The 19050-nt window shown below is 45.4% G+C and overlaps 1 protein-coding gene across 1 annotated transcript in view; it reads left to right on the top strand.

Annotated features, from left to right (window-relative positions):
* The window catches only part of LOC139372363 (uncharacterized), a 102333-nt gene that overhangs the window by 68715 nt on the left and 14568 nt on the right, over window positions 1-19050 (top strand). The window contains exons 33-44 of the mRNA XM_071112078.1: window positions 6945-7002; window positions 7107-7307; window positions 7424-7554; window positions 8642-8776; window positions 10635-10686; window positions 10774-10902; window positions 11054-11181; window positions 11308-11418; window positions 12401-12458; window positions 12782-12928; window positions 17350-17451; window positions 17606-18997. Coding sequence (XP_070968179.1) covers window positions 6945-7002; window positions 7107-7307; window positions 7424-7554; window positions 8642-8776; window positions 10635-10686; window positions 10774-10902; window positions 11054-11181; window positions 11308-11418; window positions 12401-12458; window positions 12782-12928; window positions 17350-17451; window positions 17606-18997 — 2644 coding nt within the window. The remainder of the gene's footprint in view (window positions 1-6944; window positions 7003-7106; window positions 7308-7423; window positions 7555-8641; window positions 8777-10634; window positions 10687-10773; window positions 10903-11053; window positions 11182-11307; window positions 11419-12400; window positions 12459-12781; window positions 12929-17349; window positions 17452-17605; window positions 18998-19050) is intronic.

Raw genomic sequence — 19050 nt, 5'->3', positions numbered from 1 at the left:
TTGTTGTCCTTAAGCCATTTTGCCACAACTTTGGAATTATGCTTGGGGTCATTGTCCATTTGGAAGACCTATTTGCGACCAAGCTTTACCTTCCTGACTGATGTCTTGAGATGTTGCTTCAATATATCCACTTAATTTCCCTGCCTCATGATGCCATCTATTTTGTGTAGTGCACCAGTCCCTCCTGCAGCAAAGCACCCCCACAACATGATGCCGCCACCCCCGTGCTTCACGGTTGGGATGGTGTTCTTCGGCTTGCAAGCATCCCCCTTTTTCCTCCAAACATAACGATGGTCATTATGGCCAAACAGTTCTATTTTTGTTTCATCAGACCAGAGGACATTTCTCCAAAAAGTAAGATCTTTGTCCCCATGTGCAGTGGCAAACTGTAAGTCTGGCTTTTTTTATGGCGGTTTTGGAGCAGTGGCTTCTTCGTTGCTGAGCAGCCTTTCAGGTTATGTTTACATAGGACTCGTTTTACTGTGGCTATAGATACTTTTGTACCTGTTTCTTCCAGCATCTTCACAAGGTCCTTTGCTGTTGTTCTGGGATTGATTTGCACTTTTCGCACCAAAGTACGTTCACCTCTAGGAGACAGAACGCGTCTCCTTCCTGAGCCATATGACAGCTGCGTGGTCCCATGGTGTTTATACTCGCGTACTATTGTTTGTACAGATGAATGCGGTACCTTCAGGCGTTTGGAAATTGCTCCCAAGGATGAACCAGACTTGTGGAGGTCTACAATTTTTTTTCTGAGTCTTGGCTGATTTCTTTTGATTTTCCCATGATGTCAAGCAAAGAGACACTGAGTTTGAAGGTAGGCCTTGAAGTACATCCACAGATACACCTCCAATTGACTCAAATGATGTCAATTAGCCTAACAGAATCTTCTAAAGCCACGACATCATTTTCTGGAATTTTCCAAGCTGTTTAAAAGGCACAGTCAACTTAGTGCATGTAAACTTCTGACCCACTGGAATTGTGATACAGTGAATTATAAGTGAAATAATCTGTCTGTAAACAATTGTTGGAAAAATTACTTGTGTCATGCGCAAAGTAGATGTCCTAACCGACTTGCCAAAACCATAGTTTTTTAACAAGAAATTTGTGGAGTGGTTGAAAAATTAGTTTTTATGACTCCAACCTAAGAGTATGTAAACTTCCGACTTCAACTGTGTGTGTGTATATGTGTGTGTGTGTGTGTGTGTGTGTGTGTGTATATATATGTGTGTGTGTGTGTGTATGTATGAATGTATGTGTATATATATATGTATGTATGTATGTACAGTGCCTTGCGAAAGTATTCGGCCCCCTTGAACTTTGCGACCTTTTGCCACATTTCAGGCTTCAAACATAAAGATATAAAACTGTATTTTTTTGTGAAGAATCAACAACAAGTGGGACACAATCATGAAGTGGAACAACATTTATTGGATATTTCAAACTTTTTTAACAAATCAAAAACTGAAAAATTGGGCGTGCAAAATTATTCAGCCCCTTTACTTTCAGTGCAGCAAACTCTCACCAGAAGTTCAGTGAGGATCTCTGAATGATCCAATGTTGACCTAAATGACTAATGATGATAAATACAATCCACCTGTGTGTAATCAAGTCTTCGTATAAATGCACCTGCACTGTGATAGTCTCAGAGGTCCGTTAAAAGCGCAGAGAGCATCATGAAGAACAAGGAACACACCAGGCAGGTCCGAGTTACTGTTGTGAAGAAGTTTAAAGCCGGATTTGGATACAAAAAGATTTCCCAAGCTTTAAACATCCCAAGGAGCACTGTGCAAGCGATAATATTGAAATGGAAGGAGTATCAGACCACTGCAAATCTACCAAGACCTGGCCGTCCCTCTAAACTTTCAGCTCATACAAGGAGAAGACTGATCAGAGATGCAGCCAAGAGGCCCATGATCACTCTGGATGAACTGCAGAGATCTACAGCTGAGGTGGGAGACTCTGTCCATAGGACAACAATCAGTCGTATATTGGACAAATCTGGCCTTTATGGAAGAGTGGCAAGAAGAAAGCCATTTCTTAAAGATATCCATAAAAAGTGTTGTTTAAAGTTTGCCACAAGCCACCTGGGAGACACACCAAACATGTGGAAGAAGGTGCTCTGGTCAGATGAAACCAAAATTGAACTTTTTGGCAACAATGCAAAACGTTATGTTTGGCGTAAAAGCAACACAGTTCATCACCCTGAACACACCATTCCCACTGTCAAACATGGTGGTGGCAGCATCATGGTTTGGGCCTGCTTTTCTTCAGCAGGGACAGGGAAGATGGTTAAAATTGATGGGAAGATGGATGGAGCCAAATACAGGACCATTCTGGAAGAAAACCTGATGGAGTCTGCCAAAGACCTGAAACTGGGACGGAGATTTGTCTTCCAACAAGACAATGATCCAAAACATAAAGCAAAATCTACAATGGAATGGTTCAAAAATAAACATATCCAGGTGTTAGAATGGCCAAGTCAAAGTCCAGACCTGAATCCAATCGAGAATCTGTGGAAAGAACTGAAAACTGCTGTTCACAAATGCTCTCCATCCAACCTCACTGAGCTCGAGCTGTTTTGCAAGGAGGAATGGGAAAAAATTTCAGTCTCTCGATGTGCAAAACTGATAGAGACATACCCCAAGCGACTTACAGCTGTAATCGCAGCAAAAGGTGGCGCTACAAAGTATTAACTTAAAGGGGCTGAATAATTTTGCACGCCCAATTTTTCAGTTTTTGATTTGTTAAAAAAGTTTGAAATATCCAATAAATGTCGTTCCACTTCATGATTGTGTCCCACTTGTTGTTGATTCTTCACAAAAAAATACAGTTTTATATCTTTATGTTTGAAGCCTGAAATGTGGCAAAAGGTCGCAAAGTTCAAGGGGGCCGAATACTTTCGCAAGGCACTGTATATATGTGTATTTATATATGTGTATATATATATATGTATGTACTGTGTTAACAACCCTCCAGGCGAGCTTCAATGCCATACAACTCTCCTTCCGTGGCCTCCAATTGCTCTTGAATACAAGTAAAACTAAATGCATGCTCTTCAACCGATCGCTGCCTGCACATGCCCGTCTGTCCAACATCACTACTCTGGACGACTCTGACTTAGAATATGTTGACAACTACAAATACCTAGGTGTCTGGTTAGACTGTAAACTCTCCTTCCAGACTGACATCAAACATCACTAATCCAAAGTTAAATCTAGAATTGGCTTCCTATTTCGCAACAAAGCATCCTTCACTCATGCTGCCAAACATACCCTTGTAAAACTGACCATCCTACCAATCCTCGACTTCGGCGATGTCATTTACAAAATAGCCTCCAATACCCTACTCAATAAATTAGATGCAGTCTATCACAGTGCCATCTGTTTTGTCATCAAAGCACCATATTCTACCCACCACTGCGACTTGTATGCTCTCGTTGGCTGGCCCTCGCTTCACACTCGTCGCCAAACCCACTGGCTCCAGGTCATTTTCAAGACCATGCTAGGTAAACTTTACCCCCCTTATCTCAGCTCGCTGGTCACCATAGCAGCACCCACGTGTAGCACGCTCTCCAGCAGGTATATCTCTCTGGTCACCCCCAAATCCAATTCTTCCTTTGGCCACCTCTCCTTCCAGTTCTCTGCTGCCAATGACTGGAACGAACTACAAAAATCTCTGAAACTGGAAACACTTATCTCCCTCACTAGCTTTAAGCACCAGCTGTCAGAGAAGCTCACAGATTACTGCACCTGTACATAGCACATCTATAATTTAGCCCAAACAACTACCTCTTTCCCTACTGTATTTATTTATTTATTTTGCTCCTTTGCACCCCATTATTTATATCTCTACTTTGCACATTCTTCCACTGCAAATCAACCATTCCAGTGTTTTACCTGCTATATTGTATTTACTTTGCCACCATGGCCTTTTTTTGCCTTTACCTCCCTTATCGCACCTCACTTGCTCACATTGTATATAGACTTATTTTTCTACTGTATTATAGACTGTATGTTTGTTTTATTCCATGTGTAACTCTGTTGTTGTATATGTCGAACTGCTTTGCTTTATCTTGACCAGGTCGCAATTGTAAATGAGAACTTGTTCTCAACTTGCCTACCTGGTTAAATAAAGGTGAAATAAAAAAATAAAAAATGTATGTATGTATGTGTGTATATATATGGGGGTGTATGTGTGTATATATGTATATGTGTGTGTATATATGTATATGTGTGTGTATATATGTGTGTGTGTGTGTGTGTGTGTGTGTGTGTGTATATTTATATGTATGTATGCATGTATGTACACTGCTCAAAAAAATAAAGGGAACACTAAAATAACGCATCCTAGATCTGAATGAATGAAATATTCTTATTAAATACTTTTTTCTTTACATAGCTGAATGTGCTGACAACAAAATCACACAAAAATGATCAATGGAAATCAAATTTATCAACCCATGGAGGTCTGGATTTGGAGTCACACTCAAAATTAAAGTGGAAAACCACACTACAGGCTGATTCAACTTTGATGTAATGTCCTTAAAACAAGTCAAAATGAGGCTCAGTAGTGTGTGTGGCCTCCACGTGCCTGTATGACCTCCCTATAACACCTGGACATGCTCCTGATGAGGTGGCGGATGGTCTCCTGAGGGATCTCCTCCCAGACCTGGACTAAAGCATCCGTCAACTCCTGGACAGTCTGTGGATGGAGCGAGACATGATGTCCCAGATGTGCTCAATTGGATTCAGGTCTGGGGAACGGGCGGGCCAGTCCATAGCATCAATGCCTTCCTCTTGCAGGAACTGCTCACACACTCCAGCCACATGAGGTCTAGCATTGTCTTGCATTAGGAGGAACCCAGGGCCAACCGCACCAGCATATGGTCTCACAAGGGGTCTGAGGATCTCATCTCGGTACCTAATGGCAGTCAGGCTACCTCTGGCGAGCACATGGAGGGCTGTGCAGCCCCCCAAAGAAATGCCACCCCACACCATGACTGACCCACCGCCAAACCGGTCATGCTGGAGGATGTTGCAGGCAGCAGAACATTCTCCACCGCGTCTCCAGACTCTGTCACGTCTGTCACGTGCTCAGTGTGAACCTGCTTTCATCTGTGAAGAGCACAGGGCGCCAGTGGCGAATTTGCCAATCTTGGTGTTCTCTGGCAAATGACAAACGTCCTGCACGGTGTTGGGCTGTAAGCACAACCCCCACCTGTGGACATCGGGTCCTCATACCACCCTCATGGAGTCTGTTTCTGACCGTTTGAGCAGACAAATGCACATGTGTGGCCTGCTGGGGGTCATTTTGCAGGGCTCTGGCAGTGCTCCTCCTTGCACAAAGGCGGAGGTAGCGGTCCTGCTGCTGGGTTGTTGCCCTCCTACGGCCTCCTCCACGTCTCCTGATGTACTGGCCTGTCTCCTGGTAGCGCCTCCATGCTCTGGACACTACCCTGACAGACACAGCAAACCTTCTTGCCACAGCTCACATTGATGTGCCATCCTGGATGAGCTGCACTACCTGAGCCACTTGTGTGGGTTGTAGACTCTGTCTCATGCTACCACTAGAGTGAAAGCACCGCCAGCTTTCACTCTTTCACTCTGTTGTTTCAGTGTTCCCTTTATTTTTTTGAGCAATGTGTGTGTATATATATATATATATATATATATATATATATATATATGTATGTGTTTTTCTGCTCATAATTTCCTACATTTTGATAGTCAACCTCATTATATGTTGCCCTAGAACACTAATAAACCCTTGCTCACTAGAATGTCAGAAATCAATAGAATGAATGCTTCCATCTAGTTGACATCGGTAAAGTTCTCTGTCATCTTTTTTTGCGAAGCAAAGACGTTTAGACACCGGGGAGAAAATGCAATAACAAAAAATTTTTTAAATGATTTTATTTGCAAGATGTCCAAATTATATCAGTTTGACCGGTGGTAAGGAAATAGAAAGCTGTGAAAACGACCCAACGTGTTTCTGTTAAGTTCTGTTATACTATCATCTTTTATGATGCTGATCAAGATAGCACTTCTACAGACGGTATATAACTGATGCTGAAAGGAACTCCTGTTCCTGAGTTAAAATGTTGCCTACATTGTAGCATTTTAAAATGTTAAGATTATGTGAGTGGTTATAGACCTACAGACAGAGTGTCCAGATTTCAGTTTCCATTTAACCCATCTGAACAGTAGGCTACAGTTCCCTTGACATGCCATAGGCCTATTTGAAGTCCCTGTCTTGTATAGCGCCTCACAATCATCACGCATCACACTATCATTCTCCTTTACAACTTCACCAAATCTTCCTCAAACATGACTTTTCTGGCCCTTACTTCTCTTTATTTTCAACACTCCTTTCACAGCTTTTCTCTTATTGAATTAAACTCCGACATTGTCTCACTCCGGCATTGTCCTTTTTGCCTCCGTGGATTGACGTAAACTTTTTCTGCCCGTTCCCAAAAGCCTTTGGTGATTAGCATGTAGGCTATTTGGCGTGTACACAGTTAGGCCCTAAAGCGTAGGCTTATGCACTAATGAGGCAAAGAGAGAGATGATAAACACACACTAATTTCTCATCAAAAGGTAACTATGAAGTGCACATTAAATAATACACTCAGATAGCCTAGTGGTTAAGAGTGTTGGGCAGTAACTGAAAGGTTGCTGGTTTGAACCCCTGAGCTGACTTGGTGAAAAATCTGTCAATGTGCCCTTGAGCAAGGCACTTAACCCTAATTGCTCCTGTAAGTCTCTGGAGAAGAGTGTCTGCTAAATGACAAAAATGTAAATTATACATTTATGGATTTTTTTCATACAATATTTAATGACCCTAAACCCCCGCGGTTATACTGCGGGTTATGAGTCAACCCGTGCATCACTAATGTGTGTGCATGCGTGTGTTGGCGCTTACCTGTCTTTGTGTGTGTGTAGGTAACGGAGTTGGATGCAGACACTTACAATTTTGTTGCAGAAAGATCCTTTGCCATTGGTGAGTCAATAATAATGTTACTGGGACTTTTATAACTATTTGCCTATAACTACTGCCTGTGAATAATTTAATATTTTCAACCGTGTGTTGGTTCGTCTCTCCAGGCCTGAACATTGTAATGCAGGTCATAAATGGTGACCCTTCACCTGACCCCCGACTGTTGGTCAGCCCTAAACCCCCTGACCCCTCACCCCAGGTCAGCCCTGACCCCTCACCCCAGGTGTCAGAGGTCAGCAACCCCACCATGACCTCTACAGCTCTGTGGTCCTACCTGAATGCCTCCACCAGGACACAGCCTGTCATCGGTAAGTGTGTGTTATTGTTTAATGTGCACTTCATAGTTACTTTTTGATGAGAAATTAGTATCTGTGTTTCTCATCTCTTTGCCTCCCTCCTCTCTCTCTCTCCCCCTCTCCTCCAGGTGTCAGTATGTTGACAGAGTTGCCAGACAGACATGGTGACTACTTCCTCTGCCGCTGCTGTTCTCACAGGATGTTTACGTCATCCCTCATTGGACACCTAATCTCTGCTCGACACCGCTACCACTACATAGTGGGTTACAGACTGCACACACACTACATAAACGCACATGCACACACACACTACATACAAACTACATACACACGCATGCACACACACACTACATACAAACTACATACACACGCACGCACGCACACACACACTACATTATGTCCAGACCTGGGTAAAATACACTATATATACTAAAGTATGTGGACAACCCTTCATGGATGGGATGGATTCGGACATGTTGCTGACCATGTTTGTAAAATCAAGCACACTGCCATGCAATCTCCATAGACAAACATTGGCAGTAGAATCGCCTTACTCAGTGACTTTCAACGTGGCACCATCCTAGGATGCCACCTTTCCAACAAGTCAGTTCATAAAATTTCTGCCCTGCTAGAGCTGCCCCAGTCAAATGCAAGGGCTGTTATTGTGAAGTGGAAACGTCTAGGAGCAGCAACAACTCATCCGCGAAGTGGTAGGCAACACAAGCTCACAAAACAGGACAGACGAGTGCTGAAGGTGCGTAGCGCGTAAAAATCGTCTGTCCTCGGTTGCAACACTCACTACTGACGATTGATTTTGTGCTTCCAATTTTGTGGCAAGAGTTTGGGGAAGGCTCTTTCCTGTTTCAGCATGATGCCAACTTTGCACAAAGGGAGGTCCATACAGAAATTGTTTGTCGAGATCAGTGTGGAGAACTTTACTGGTCTGCACAGAGCCTTGACCTCAACCCCATCGAAGACCTTTGGGATGAATTGGAATGCCGACTGCAAACCAGGCCTTATCGCCAAACATCAGTGCCTGACCTCACTAACGCTCTTGTGGCTGAATGGTAGCAAGTCTTCGCAGAAATGTTCCAACATCTAGTGGAAAGCCTTCACAGAAGAGTGGAGGCTGTTATAGCAGAAAAGGGGGGACCAAATCCATAATAATGCCCATGATTTTGGAACGAGATGTTCCACGAGCAGGTGTCCACATACTTTTGGTCATGTAGTGTACTTTCAAACACTGGAGCTCATTTCTGACCCAGGTCTGATTTGTGTTTCATGTTCAAGCTCCATACATACTGAACTCAGTAAGTGACATTTCCCACTGGACTGTGTTGTCATAGAAACTAGTGTACCCTGAGCTGGCTGCTGATTGGCCAGTGAGCCCAGAGCTGACGGTGAAGGCGGGGCCTCTTCATGAGGAGCTGAGAGTGAGAGCTGCAGAACTGGAGGCACAGGAGGGACTAGGACAGCTCACGGTAATTAATAACCTATAATCATCTAATCAATATCTGTTTGATCACTGCCCTTATCAATACACTGAACTGAAAACACCAAAGGGAACGGGACAACCCACGATAAACTATAACTATAATCATCTAATTGTAGGGTTCTGAGTCTTTTTTTTAAGATATTGAGAACAACAAACACTTGAATAAAATGTTAGATTTTAATAAAGCTGGGAAGCATACAAACAATACACGTCAATAAAACCAAACAGCAGTGTATATAGGAGAGTCTGCCTCCCTGCATCCTGTGGAATCTATGCATAAACAATCATAAATCTCGATGGACCAGCCAAATGTAAATTAATGCCAGATGTTTCTTGCCGTATTGGGGGAAGGGGGTCAGTCATTCTAACTTTGACATTCCCCCAGATAACAACTTGGACCGTAACGTATGGTGGTTTAACAGGCTCACAAGGCCTTGCAGTTACATTGCAAAGGGCCCTAGGGTCTTTAGGGTTGACTGGTGTGCCTCTAACATACTGGGTAACCCACAAGGATTTCAAGGTACTTCTGGTGTGTAAACTGCATTATGGTTAAAACATACTTTTTTAAATGATTTATTTTTACAGACTATATGGTTTATATGGTTTAAACAGACTGTATGGTTTAAACAGACTGTATGGTTTAAACAGACTGTATGGTTTAAACAGACTATATGGTTTAAACAGACTGTATGGTTTAAACAGACTGTATGGTTAAAGGGCCAATCCATAGCTGAAACAGTAACGAAGTGGTTCGCCGCACCAATGTTTTGGTAAAAAGCTGAGGGGTGGCGCTTGAGAAATGTACCCACTCTCAAATTCATAGACAAGGACTGACCATCCACGGTATCAAAAGTTATGGTTTTAATCATGTTTGTTTACTTTATTTTGCTTAAAAACATTGGAGTACGTGCTGACCAGACCGCTCACGCATGTTGATTTTGTCCACCTACACCAGACGCGATCAGGATACACAGGTTGAAATATCAAAATTACCTCTGAACCAACTACATTAATTTGGGAACAGGTCAAAAAGCATAAAGCATTAAACATTTATGGACATTTAGCTACCTAGCTTGCTGATTCTAGCAAATTTGTCCTGGGATATAATCATCGGGTTGTTATTTGACCTGAAATGCACAAGGTTCACTACTTCGACAATTAATCCACAGATAAAAAGGTAAACCTCGTTAGTTTCTAGTAATCTCTCCTCCTTCAGGCTTCTTCTTCTTCTTTGGAGTTTATATGGCGGTTCGCAACCAACTTTAAGGTGCATTACCACCACCAACTGCACTGGAGTGTGGACCTCAGTTCATCTTTCAATCACCCACGTGGGTATATGCTCCTAAAAACCAATGAGGAGATGGGAGAGGCAGGACTTGCAGCGCGTCAAGCGTCACAAATAGAATCAAATTCCATTTTAGCGCCTGGCTACGCAGATGCTCGTTGACGTGCACGGACAGTGTAGGTGTAATGATTGAATAACATTTGTGTACATTTATTTTGTGACGCGAGCGGTGTTGGCAGCATGTTAGAGTTTGGGTTCTGATGGGTACAGCAGGTGTTCATGAGGTGTTTATGAGTTCTATTCTTCAAGAATCAATATCATACATTTTTAAGTCCAAAAATGGATGTAGTGTAGCAACTGCAGATTGCTCCTTTAACAGACTATATGGTTAAAACCCTTCAAAATCAATATCTGTCTGATCACTGCCCTCAATACACTGAACTGGAGACACAGGAGGGAACAGGACAACCCACAGCCAACTCCTCCATCAAATAATGAATTAGTCAACCAATCAATCAATCAAAAGTACATCAATCATATGATCTGTTCTGTTATGAAGGTGGTAAAGAGAGAACCTGCTGCTGGAGACACAACCACTACCAATACTGAAGGTAAGACGCACGCACACACAAATACACACATGCACACACAAACATACACACACTCACCTCCTGTGAATGGTTTTGTGTGTGTTTCAGGGACTGCCCAGCAGAGCCAGAACGGCTCACCTCCTCTCACTGTGAAAGAGGAACCGGTTGACTCCACAGTACCGTCCCAGCCCCCTAGAAGAGAAAAGAGGTACAAGAGGAGGAGCAAACCTGTGGTTGGTCAGTATTCCTGTTATCAAGGCTGCCGTTGGTTGGTTCATCAGTCTCTCAGTTTGGACAGTATCTCAAGTTTGGACCGTAATACTATTTTGAAGTGACCTGTGCGTGGGTGTTGATACGTGTGTGTGTGTGTGTGTGTGTGTGTGTGTAGGTGTGAACTTCCTGGTCCAGGTGTCCCACAGGAGAAGGAAACAGTACTACTGTCAGCTATGTTCTGTCAGGATGAAACACGCTATTGCTGATCACATGACCAGCCTCAGCCACCGACACAACTATGTGGTGCGTGTGTTTTTAAGTCTATCTTTTTATTTAGTAAGGTGTGCATCATTACAGGGATGTCAATCAATAACCATTTATTTGGGGGATGTTTGACATGCATTCAATTTCGTTTGTTGTCTTTTGTAGAGGTTGAAATACCCTGGTTGGACCTCCAGCCCGGTAGAGATGGAGAAGAAGCTGTTCAAAATGGCCGTTCACCTGGAGAAGGTCGACAGAGACGCAGGAATGGGCATGCAGGTCAACACGCACACTGAAAGTTTACAATTGTCAGGGTGGAAGTTGTCTGTGCTTTGTTCGTTGGGGCCTGCTTCCTGCGTCAGTCAGGTTGTCTCTGTGTCACAAAGCATGATGAACCCTGTTGACTGTTGCGTACTGTTACGGGAAAATTGTGTGCCTCTTTCCTATAAATTAAACTCAAACTATTTTAGGCCCCACAGACACACACAAACTCCCACTAGCACCAAACGCACACGCTCTGCTAGCACCAAACGCACACGCTCTGCTAGCACCAAACGCACACGCTCTGCTAGCACCAAACGCACACGCTCTGCTAGCACCAAACGCGCACGCTCTGCTAGCACCAAACGCACACGCTCTGCTAGCACCAAACGCACACGCTCTGCTAGCACCAAACGCACACGCTCTGCTAGCACCAAACGCACACGCTCTGCTAGCACCAAACGCACACGCTCTGCTAGCACCAAACGCACACGCTCTGCTAGCACCAAACGCACACGCACTGCTAGCACCAAACTCACACGCTCTGCTAGAACCAAACTCACACGCTTTGCTAGCACCAAACTCACACACTTTACTACTACCCCAAACTCACACGCTCTACTAGCGCACCAAACTCACATGCTCTACTAGCACCAAACTCATAATAGCACCAAACTCACAAACTTTACTACTACCAAACTCACACGGTCTACTAGCACCCCAAACTCACACGGTCTACTAGCACCCCAAACTCACACGCTCTACTAGCGCACCAAACTCACATGCTCTACTAGCACCAAACTCATATTAGCACCAAACTCACACACTTTACTAGCACCAAACTCACACACTTTACTAGCACCAAACTCACACGCTCTTCTACCGCCAAACTCACACTAGCGCCAAACTCACACTAGCACCAAACTCACACGTTCGACCAGGACCAAACTCACACTAGCTCCAAACTCACATTTGCTGATGTTCTCTCTCTGTGTAACAGAAGATAGAATTGGAAGCTGATGAGTACAAAGAGCTGTTGTCCTTTCCTGTGGAGGAAGGTAAGCTTGGACAGAGGAAAAATCCACCCCATTTTGAATATTATATTGTTTTTTGTGCATTTCTGGGCGATGTTGTATCGGTTTGAGGGGTCATGTTTTCATATGTATCTGGGCCATTGCCTTTCAAGCAGGCAGAAATACAGCCGGTATGACAAGTTGTATTTCTGCCTGCGTGAACTGCAATAACTCAGATACACATGAAATGACCCCAGGAATCGATAGAACATCGCTCAGAGATGAACAAAATAACATTCTAAATGGGTTAATCTTTCTTTTAATTACTGTGGTTGATATATGGTTGTTATTGTGGTCTTGATCCACAGGTGTCAGTAAACTGCAAGCCATCATCAGACGGCAACAAGAGCCATGCGATCTGAGGCACACAGCTCCCTCGACCAATCACAACCCAGAGGATCTGAGACAGACAGCTCCCTTGTCCAATCCCGATGCAGCCCAATGTCCAGCTCAAGGTAAGTATAAGCCATCTGGGGCTAGAGTTTCAACAGAACGCGTAATATCTGACTCCTTAGAGGAGAAACTGAGGTCAATCACCTGAAGTTGTATTCCTGTTGTTGAAACTGTTCTTTAGCTGAAACTGTTGTACTGCAACTGTGGGGGGCAGCACTAGGGTGTGTGGGTGTTGGCATGAGATACATAAAGGAGAACCAACCAGTAAAAGCACAGCCCCTTTATTCTCTACGAATCGTGCCGAGAACATAAAAGTGGGTTCACAGATTCTGGTGTCAACTTTTGTTGTGACTTGATTTAAATGAATCTGATGACTGTTAGTGGCGCGGGACTTTAATGCAGGCAAACTTAAATCAGTTTTACCAAATTTTTACCAGCATGTCACGTGCAACCAGAGAAAAAAAAATCCTAGAACACCTTTACTCCACACACAGAGATGCATACAAAGCTCTCCACCGCCCTCCATTTGACAAATCTGACCATAATTATATCCTCCTGATTCCTGCTTACAAGCAAAAACTAAAGCAGGAAGTACCAGTGACTCGCTCAATAGGGAAGTGATCAGATGACTCGGATGCTACACTACATGACTGTTTTACTAGCACAGACTGGAATATGTAACGGGATTCATCCAATGGCATTGAGGAGTACACCACCTCAGTCATCGGCTTCATCAATAAGTGCATCGACGACGTCATCCCCACAATGACTGTACGTATATATCCCATGGATTACAGGCAACATCCGCACCGAGTTAAAGGCTAGAACTGCCGCTTTCAAGGAGCGCTTAGAAAAAATCCCGCTATGCCCTCCGACAAACCATCAAACAAGCAAAGCGTCAATACAGGATTAAGATTGAATCCTACTACACCGGCTCTGACGCTTGTCGGATGTGGCAGGGCTTGAAAACTATTACAGACTACAAAGGAAAACCCACACGTGAGCTGCCCAATGACGTGAGCAACCAGACGAGCTAAAAGCCTTTTATGCTCGCTTCAAGGAAAGCAACACTGAAGCATGTACGAGAGCACCAGCTGTCCTAGATGACTGTGTGATAACGCTCTTGGTAGCTTAGCCGATGTGAACAAAACCTTTAAACAGGTCAACATTCACAAAGCCGCTGGGCCAGATGGATTACCAGGACGTGTACTCAGAGCGTGCGCGGACCAACTGACATGTTCACTGACATTTTCAGCATCTCCCTGGCCGGGTCTGTAATATCTACATGTTTCAAGCAGACCACCATAGTCCCCGTGCCCAAGGACGCGAAGGTAACCTGCCTAAATGATTACCGCCCCTTGGCACTCACGTCGGTAGCCATGAAGTGCATTGTAAGGCTAGTCATGGCTCACATCAACAGTATCCTCCCGGACACCCTAGACCCATTCCAATTCAAATACCGCCCCAACAGATCCACAGATGATGCAATCTCAATTGCACTCCACACTGCCCTTTCTCACCTGGACAAAAGGAACACCTATGTGAGAATGCTGTTCATTGACCACAGCTCAGTGTTCAACACCATTGTGCCCACAAAGCTCATCACTAAGCTAAGGACTCTGGGACTAAACACCTCCCTCTGGATCCTGGACTTCCTGACGGGCCGTCCCCAGGTGGTAAGAGTAGGCAACAACACGTCTGCCACGCTGATCCTTAACACTAGAGCCCCTCAGGGGTGTGTACTTACTCCCCTCCTGTATTCCTTGTTCACCCACAAGTGTGTGGCCAAACATGACTCGAACACCATCATAAAGTTAGCTCATGACACGATAGTGGTAGGCCTGATCACCGACAACAATGAGACGGCCTATAGGGAGAAGATCATCGAACTGGGCAGTGTGGTGCCAGGACAACAACCTCTCCCTCAATGTGAGCAAGACTAAGGAGCTGCTCATGGACTACAGGAAAAGGCGCGCCGAACAGGCCCCCATTAACATTGACGGGGCTGTAGTTGAGTGGGTGTCCACATCACCAACGAACTGTCATGGTCCAAACATACCAAGACAGTAGTGAAGAGGGCACGACAAAACCTTTTCCCCCTCGGGACACTGAAAAGATTTGCCATGGGTCTCAAGATCCTCAAAAGGTTCTAGAGCTGCACCATCGAGAGCATCCTGACCGGTTGCATCACCGCCTGGTATGGCAACTGCTCGGCATCTGACCGTAGGGTACTACAGAGGGTAGTGCGTACAGCCCAGTATATCACTGGGGCCAAGCTTCCTGCCATCCAGGACCTATATAATAGGCGGTGTCAGAGGAAAGCCCATAAAATTGTGAGACTCCAGTCACCCAAGTTATAGACTGTTTTCTCTGCTACTGCACGGAAAGCGTAACCAGAGCGCCAAGTCTAGGACCAAGAGGCTCCTTCTACACCCAAGCCATAAGACTGCTGAACAATTAATAAAATCGCCATCTGACAATTTACATTGACCCCCCCCACCTCCTTTTTGTACACTACTGCTACTTGCTGTTTATTATCTATGCAAGTCACTTCACCCCCACCTACATGTACAAATTACCTAACCTGTACCCCAGCACACTGACTCTGTACCACCACTGCCCCCTGTATATCACCTCAATATTGTTATTCTTATTGTGTTACTTTTGTTTCTACTTGGTAAATATTTTCTTAACTCTTCTTTAACTGCACTGTTGGTCAAGGGCTTGTAAGTAAGCATTTCACTGAAAGTCTACGCTTGTTTTATTCAGCGCATGTGACAAATAACATTTGGCCCAGCGTCGTCCGGGTTAGGGGTGGATTTGGCCGGCAGGGATGTTCCAGTCCCATCGCGCACTAGCGACTCCTGTAGCGGGCCAGGCACAATGCAAGTTGACACGGTCGCCAGGTGTACAGTGTTTCCTCTGACACATTGGTGCGGCTGGCTTCCGGGTTAAGTGGTCGTTGTGTCAAGAAGCAGTGCGGCTTGGCTGGGTCGTGAGGTACGGATCTCAAACTTCGCATCTCCTGAGTCCGTACGGGAGTTGCAGCGATGGAACAGGACTGTAAAAAGGGGTTAATTAAAACAAACCATGTTTAATTGTTACCTGATTTAGGATCTTCAAGAACCCAAACCTTTGCTCGTCATTCAGTACTCCACAAATTAATTGAATTATTTATTTACTAACTAAGTATATAATAACACAGATTACACATACACACGTACATGAGACTAAAGTCCCTAGTGGACGGACCACATATGACTGCCTATTTCACAGAGATGGAGAAAGGAGTTGGGGAAAATAGAGAGCGAGGGAAAATGGGACATTTATCATGGATACCTACGAGGACTGTCTTCACGTTAATCATATACCTTGCACACGAACCCACCGCCTGTTTTGGAATTAGAAGCAATGAATGTATTTACGCGTTGAATGGCGTTGTTCGCCATCTATCTCTGTTGAAACCAAAACTTCTTGAAATGGGGTTTTGTTGGGCTTTCCGCTTCTACATGCTCTGATTGTCCACCAGATGTCACAATGTCCTTCTTAGTTGTCCGGTCTCCAATGAGCTCAGAACTTGTTCTTAGCTCCTGTGGATAGTCAGTTTGAACCACTTTTACACGGACAGCTGCAGCCTGCTCATTTTCGGGTGTGGTCTGCTGAGTTTATTTTCTTCACTTTGTGTTGTTTCAACCATTTCTCACATGTAGCTAACGCTCCACGTTTCCTCATCTAGTGTTGAGGTTGAGAGTTTGTTTCTAACCATTTCAACGTGTGGATAACGGTTTCACATCTTCTGGTATGGTATGTTAATTCTTAGTAAGTCCTTTAAGGCACTCTGGTCGAAAAGGGCGGTTCCATCACGCTGACAAGCTCTCTGACCTCATTCAGGGCGTGGCTACTTAAAGGGCAACATATCATCAAAACTAAGATCTCGTTAGAAAACTAAAATCACATTCCTGTCTTAACAAAAATATTATCTTCATTCTTGATATTTCCTACACAATGTAAAGGATGTAAACTTGACATACACAGTGTGAAATCTCTTCAAGTTACAATATTTTAGTTATATAATTGTCACAAAATAGACATTAATGTTCCATAGACCATCTCTTGTTTAGAAATATTGTCCCAGTGTTCACTTTTGTAAGTTCAAGTTTTTGGGCCGCAAAATGTCTCTGTAACAAAAACATTCCAATCACCAAAAAGAGTTCCCTGCTGAATACAATTTACGATTGGCGTGAGGTGTCATAAAACCCCCACATCAATCCCTACTCCCCTCTGCGGGTGAGAGCGGTCTAGTAGACATTGATCCATTGTAACCTGATCTTTGGATCCTCACAGGAGAGTCGTGACACTTTTATTTAGCTGAAACTGTTCTTTGGCTGAAATTGTTCTACTGAAGCTGTATTTTAGCTGAAACTGTTCTTAACTGAAGTTAAAGCATCTGCTGTGTCTCCACTCATCGTTTCATCTCCCTCAGGTATGTGTGGGGCAGAGTCACGTGAGACCGAGGGAGTGTGTCCTCTCCCTGTCAGTCTATCAGAGGAGGAGAATGACCAGACGCTCCTAGTTCAGATCTCAAGTGAGTCACAGAAATATCTCTATCTGTCCATAGGGGTGTGGTTCTTTACCTGAGTGTCATGTTATAAAGTTGCTCTTTCTCTCCACCCTTCTCTCTCTCTCTCTCTCTCTCTCTCTCGCTCTCGCCTGCTCCCCCCCCCCCCCCCCCCCCCCAGTGTTTTTGGGAGAAGACCAGGAACCCCTACAAGTACCTTCCCCGTTCCTCCAGGATCAGCCATCCCTTACTTCCATCCCTCTCCCACTCTCTACACCTCACCTTATCCCCCTCTCTTCCTCAATCCCTCCCTCCCTCTCTCCCTCAAACCCCTTTTCTACCTCTCTTTCCACAGTTGTCCTATCTACATCACCCTCCCTCTCTTCCTCCATACCATCCCACACCCCCTCGTTGTCCACAGAGAAGACGACACACCCCTCCCCTGTCTCTGTCCATGTTCCTGCACCTCTCTCAGCTCTGAGGAGCTCAACACATTTGAAGGACTGGGAGACTTCTCTGAGTCCAGAGTGGTGGGAGAGGAAGAGCCCAGAATGCAGAGAGACGCAGACGCTTCTAGAAATACCAGACAGACACACTCTTCTGGAATACTCGGACAGAGACAGACAGATTGAATACTCAGCGAGAGACCGACAGACTGCATACACTGAGAGAAACCGACAGACTCATCTAGAATACTCAGAGAGAGACAGACGGGCAGACTACTCAGAGAGAGACAGACGGGCAGACTACTCAGAGAGAGACAGACGGGCAGACTACTCAGAGAGAGACAGACGGGCAGACTACTCAGAGAGAGACAGACGGGCAGACTACTCAGAGAGAGACAGACGGGCAGTCTGCTCAGAGGGAGGCAGACGGGCAGACTACTCCGAGGGAGGCAGACGGGCGGACTACTCCGAGGGAGGCAGACGGGCGGACTACTCCGAGGGAGGCAGACGGGCGGACTACTCCGAGGGAGGCAGACGGGCGGACTACTCCGAGGCAGGCAGACGGGCGGACTACTCCGAGGGAGGCAGACGGGCGGACTACTCCGAGGGAGGCAGACGGGCGGACTACTCCGAGGGAGGCAGACGGGCGGACTACTCCGAGGGAGGCAGACGGGCGGACTACTCCGAGGGAGGCAGCCGGGCGGACTACTCCGAGGGAGGCAGCCGGGCGGACTACTCCGAGGGAGGCAGCCGGGCGGACTACTCCGAGGGAGGCAGCCGGGCGGACTACTCCGAGGGAGGCAGCCGGGCGGACTACTCCGAGGGAGGCAGACAGGCGGACTACTCCGAGGGAGGCAGACAGGCGGACTACTCCGAGGGAGGCAGACAGGCGGACTACTCCGAGGGAGGCAGACAGGCGGACAACTCCGAGGGAGGCAGACAGGCGGACTACTCCGAGGGAGGCAGACAGGCGGACCACTCCGAGGGAGAACTGGACGAAGACCAAGAACACACACATCATCACAGTGAACACACACATCAGCACAGTGAACACACACACTTCGAGCAGGCCCCAGCAAGCTGGCTCAGTGTTCCACAGGTGTATCTGCTGCCGGACACACCCGCAGGTGAGAGAAGGCTTCTTGTGACAATGGATGTGTTGATTGACTGTGTTTTTCTG

Source organism: Oncorhynchus clarkii, chromosome 18 (genome assembly GCF_045791955.1).
Source record: "Oncorhynchus clarkii lewisi isolate Uvic-CL-2024 chromosome 18, UVic_Ocla_1.0, whole genome shotgun sequence".
NCBI lineage: Eukaryota > Metazoa > Chordata > Actinopteri > Salmoniformes > Salmonidae > Oncorhynchus > Oncorhynchus clarkii.
The sequence above is the reverse complement of the archived record's forward strand: the minus strand, read 5'-3'. Positions and strand labels throughout refer to the sequence as shown.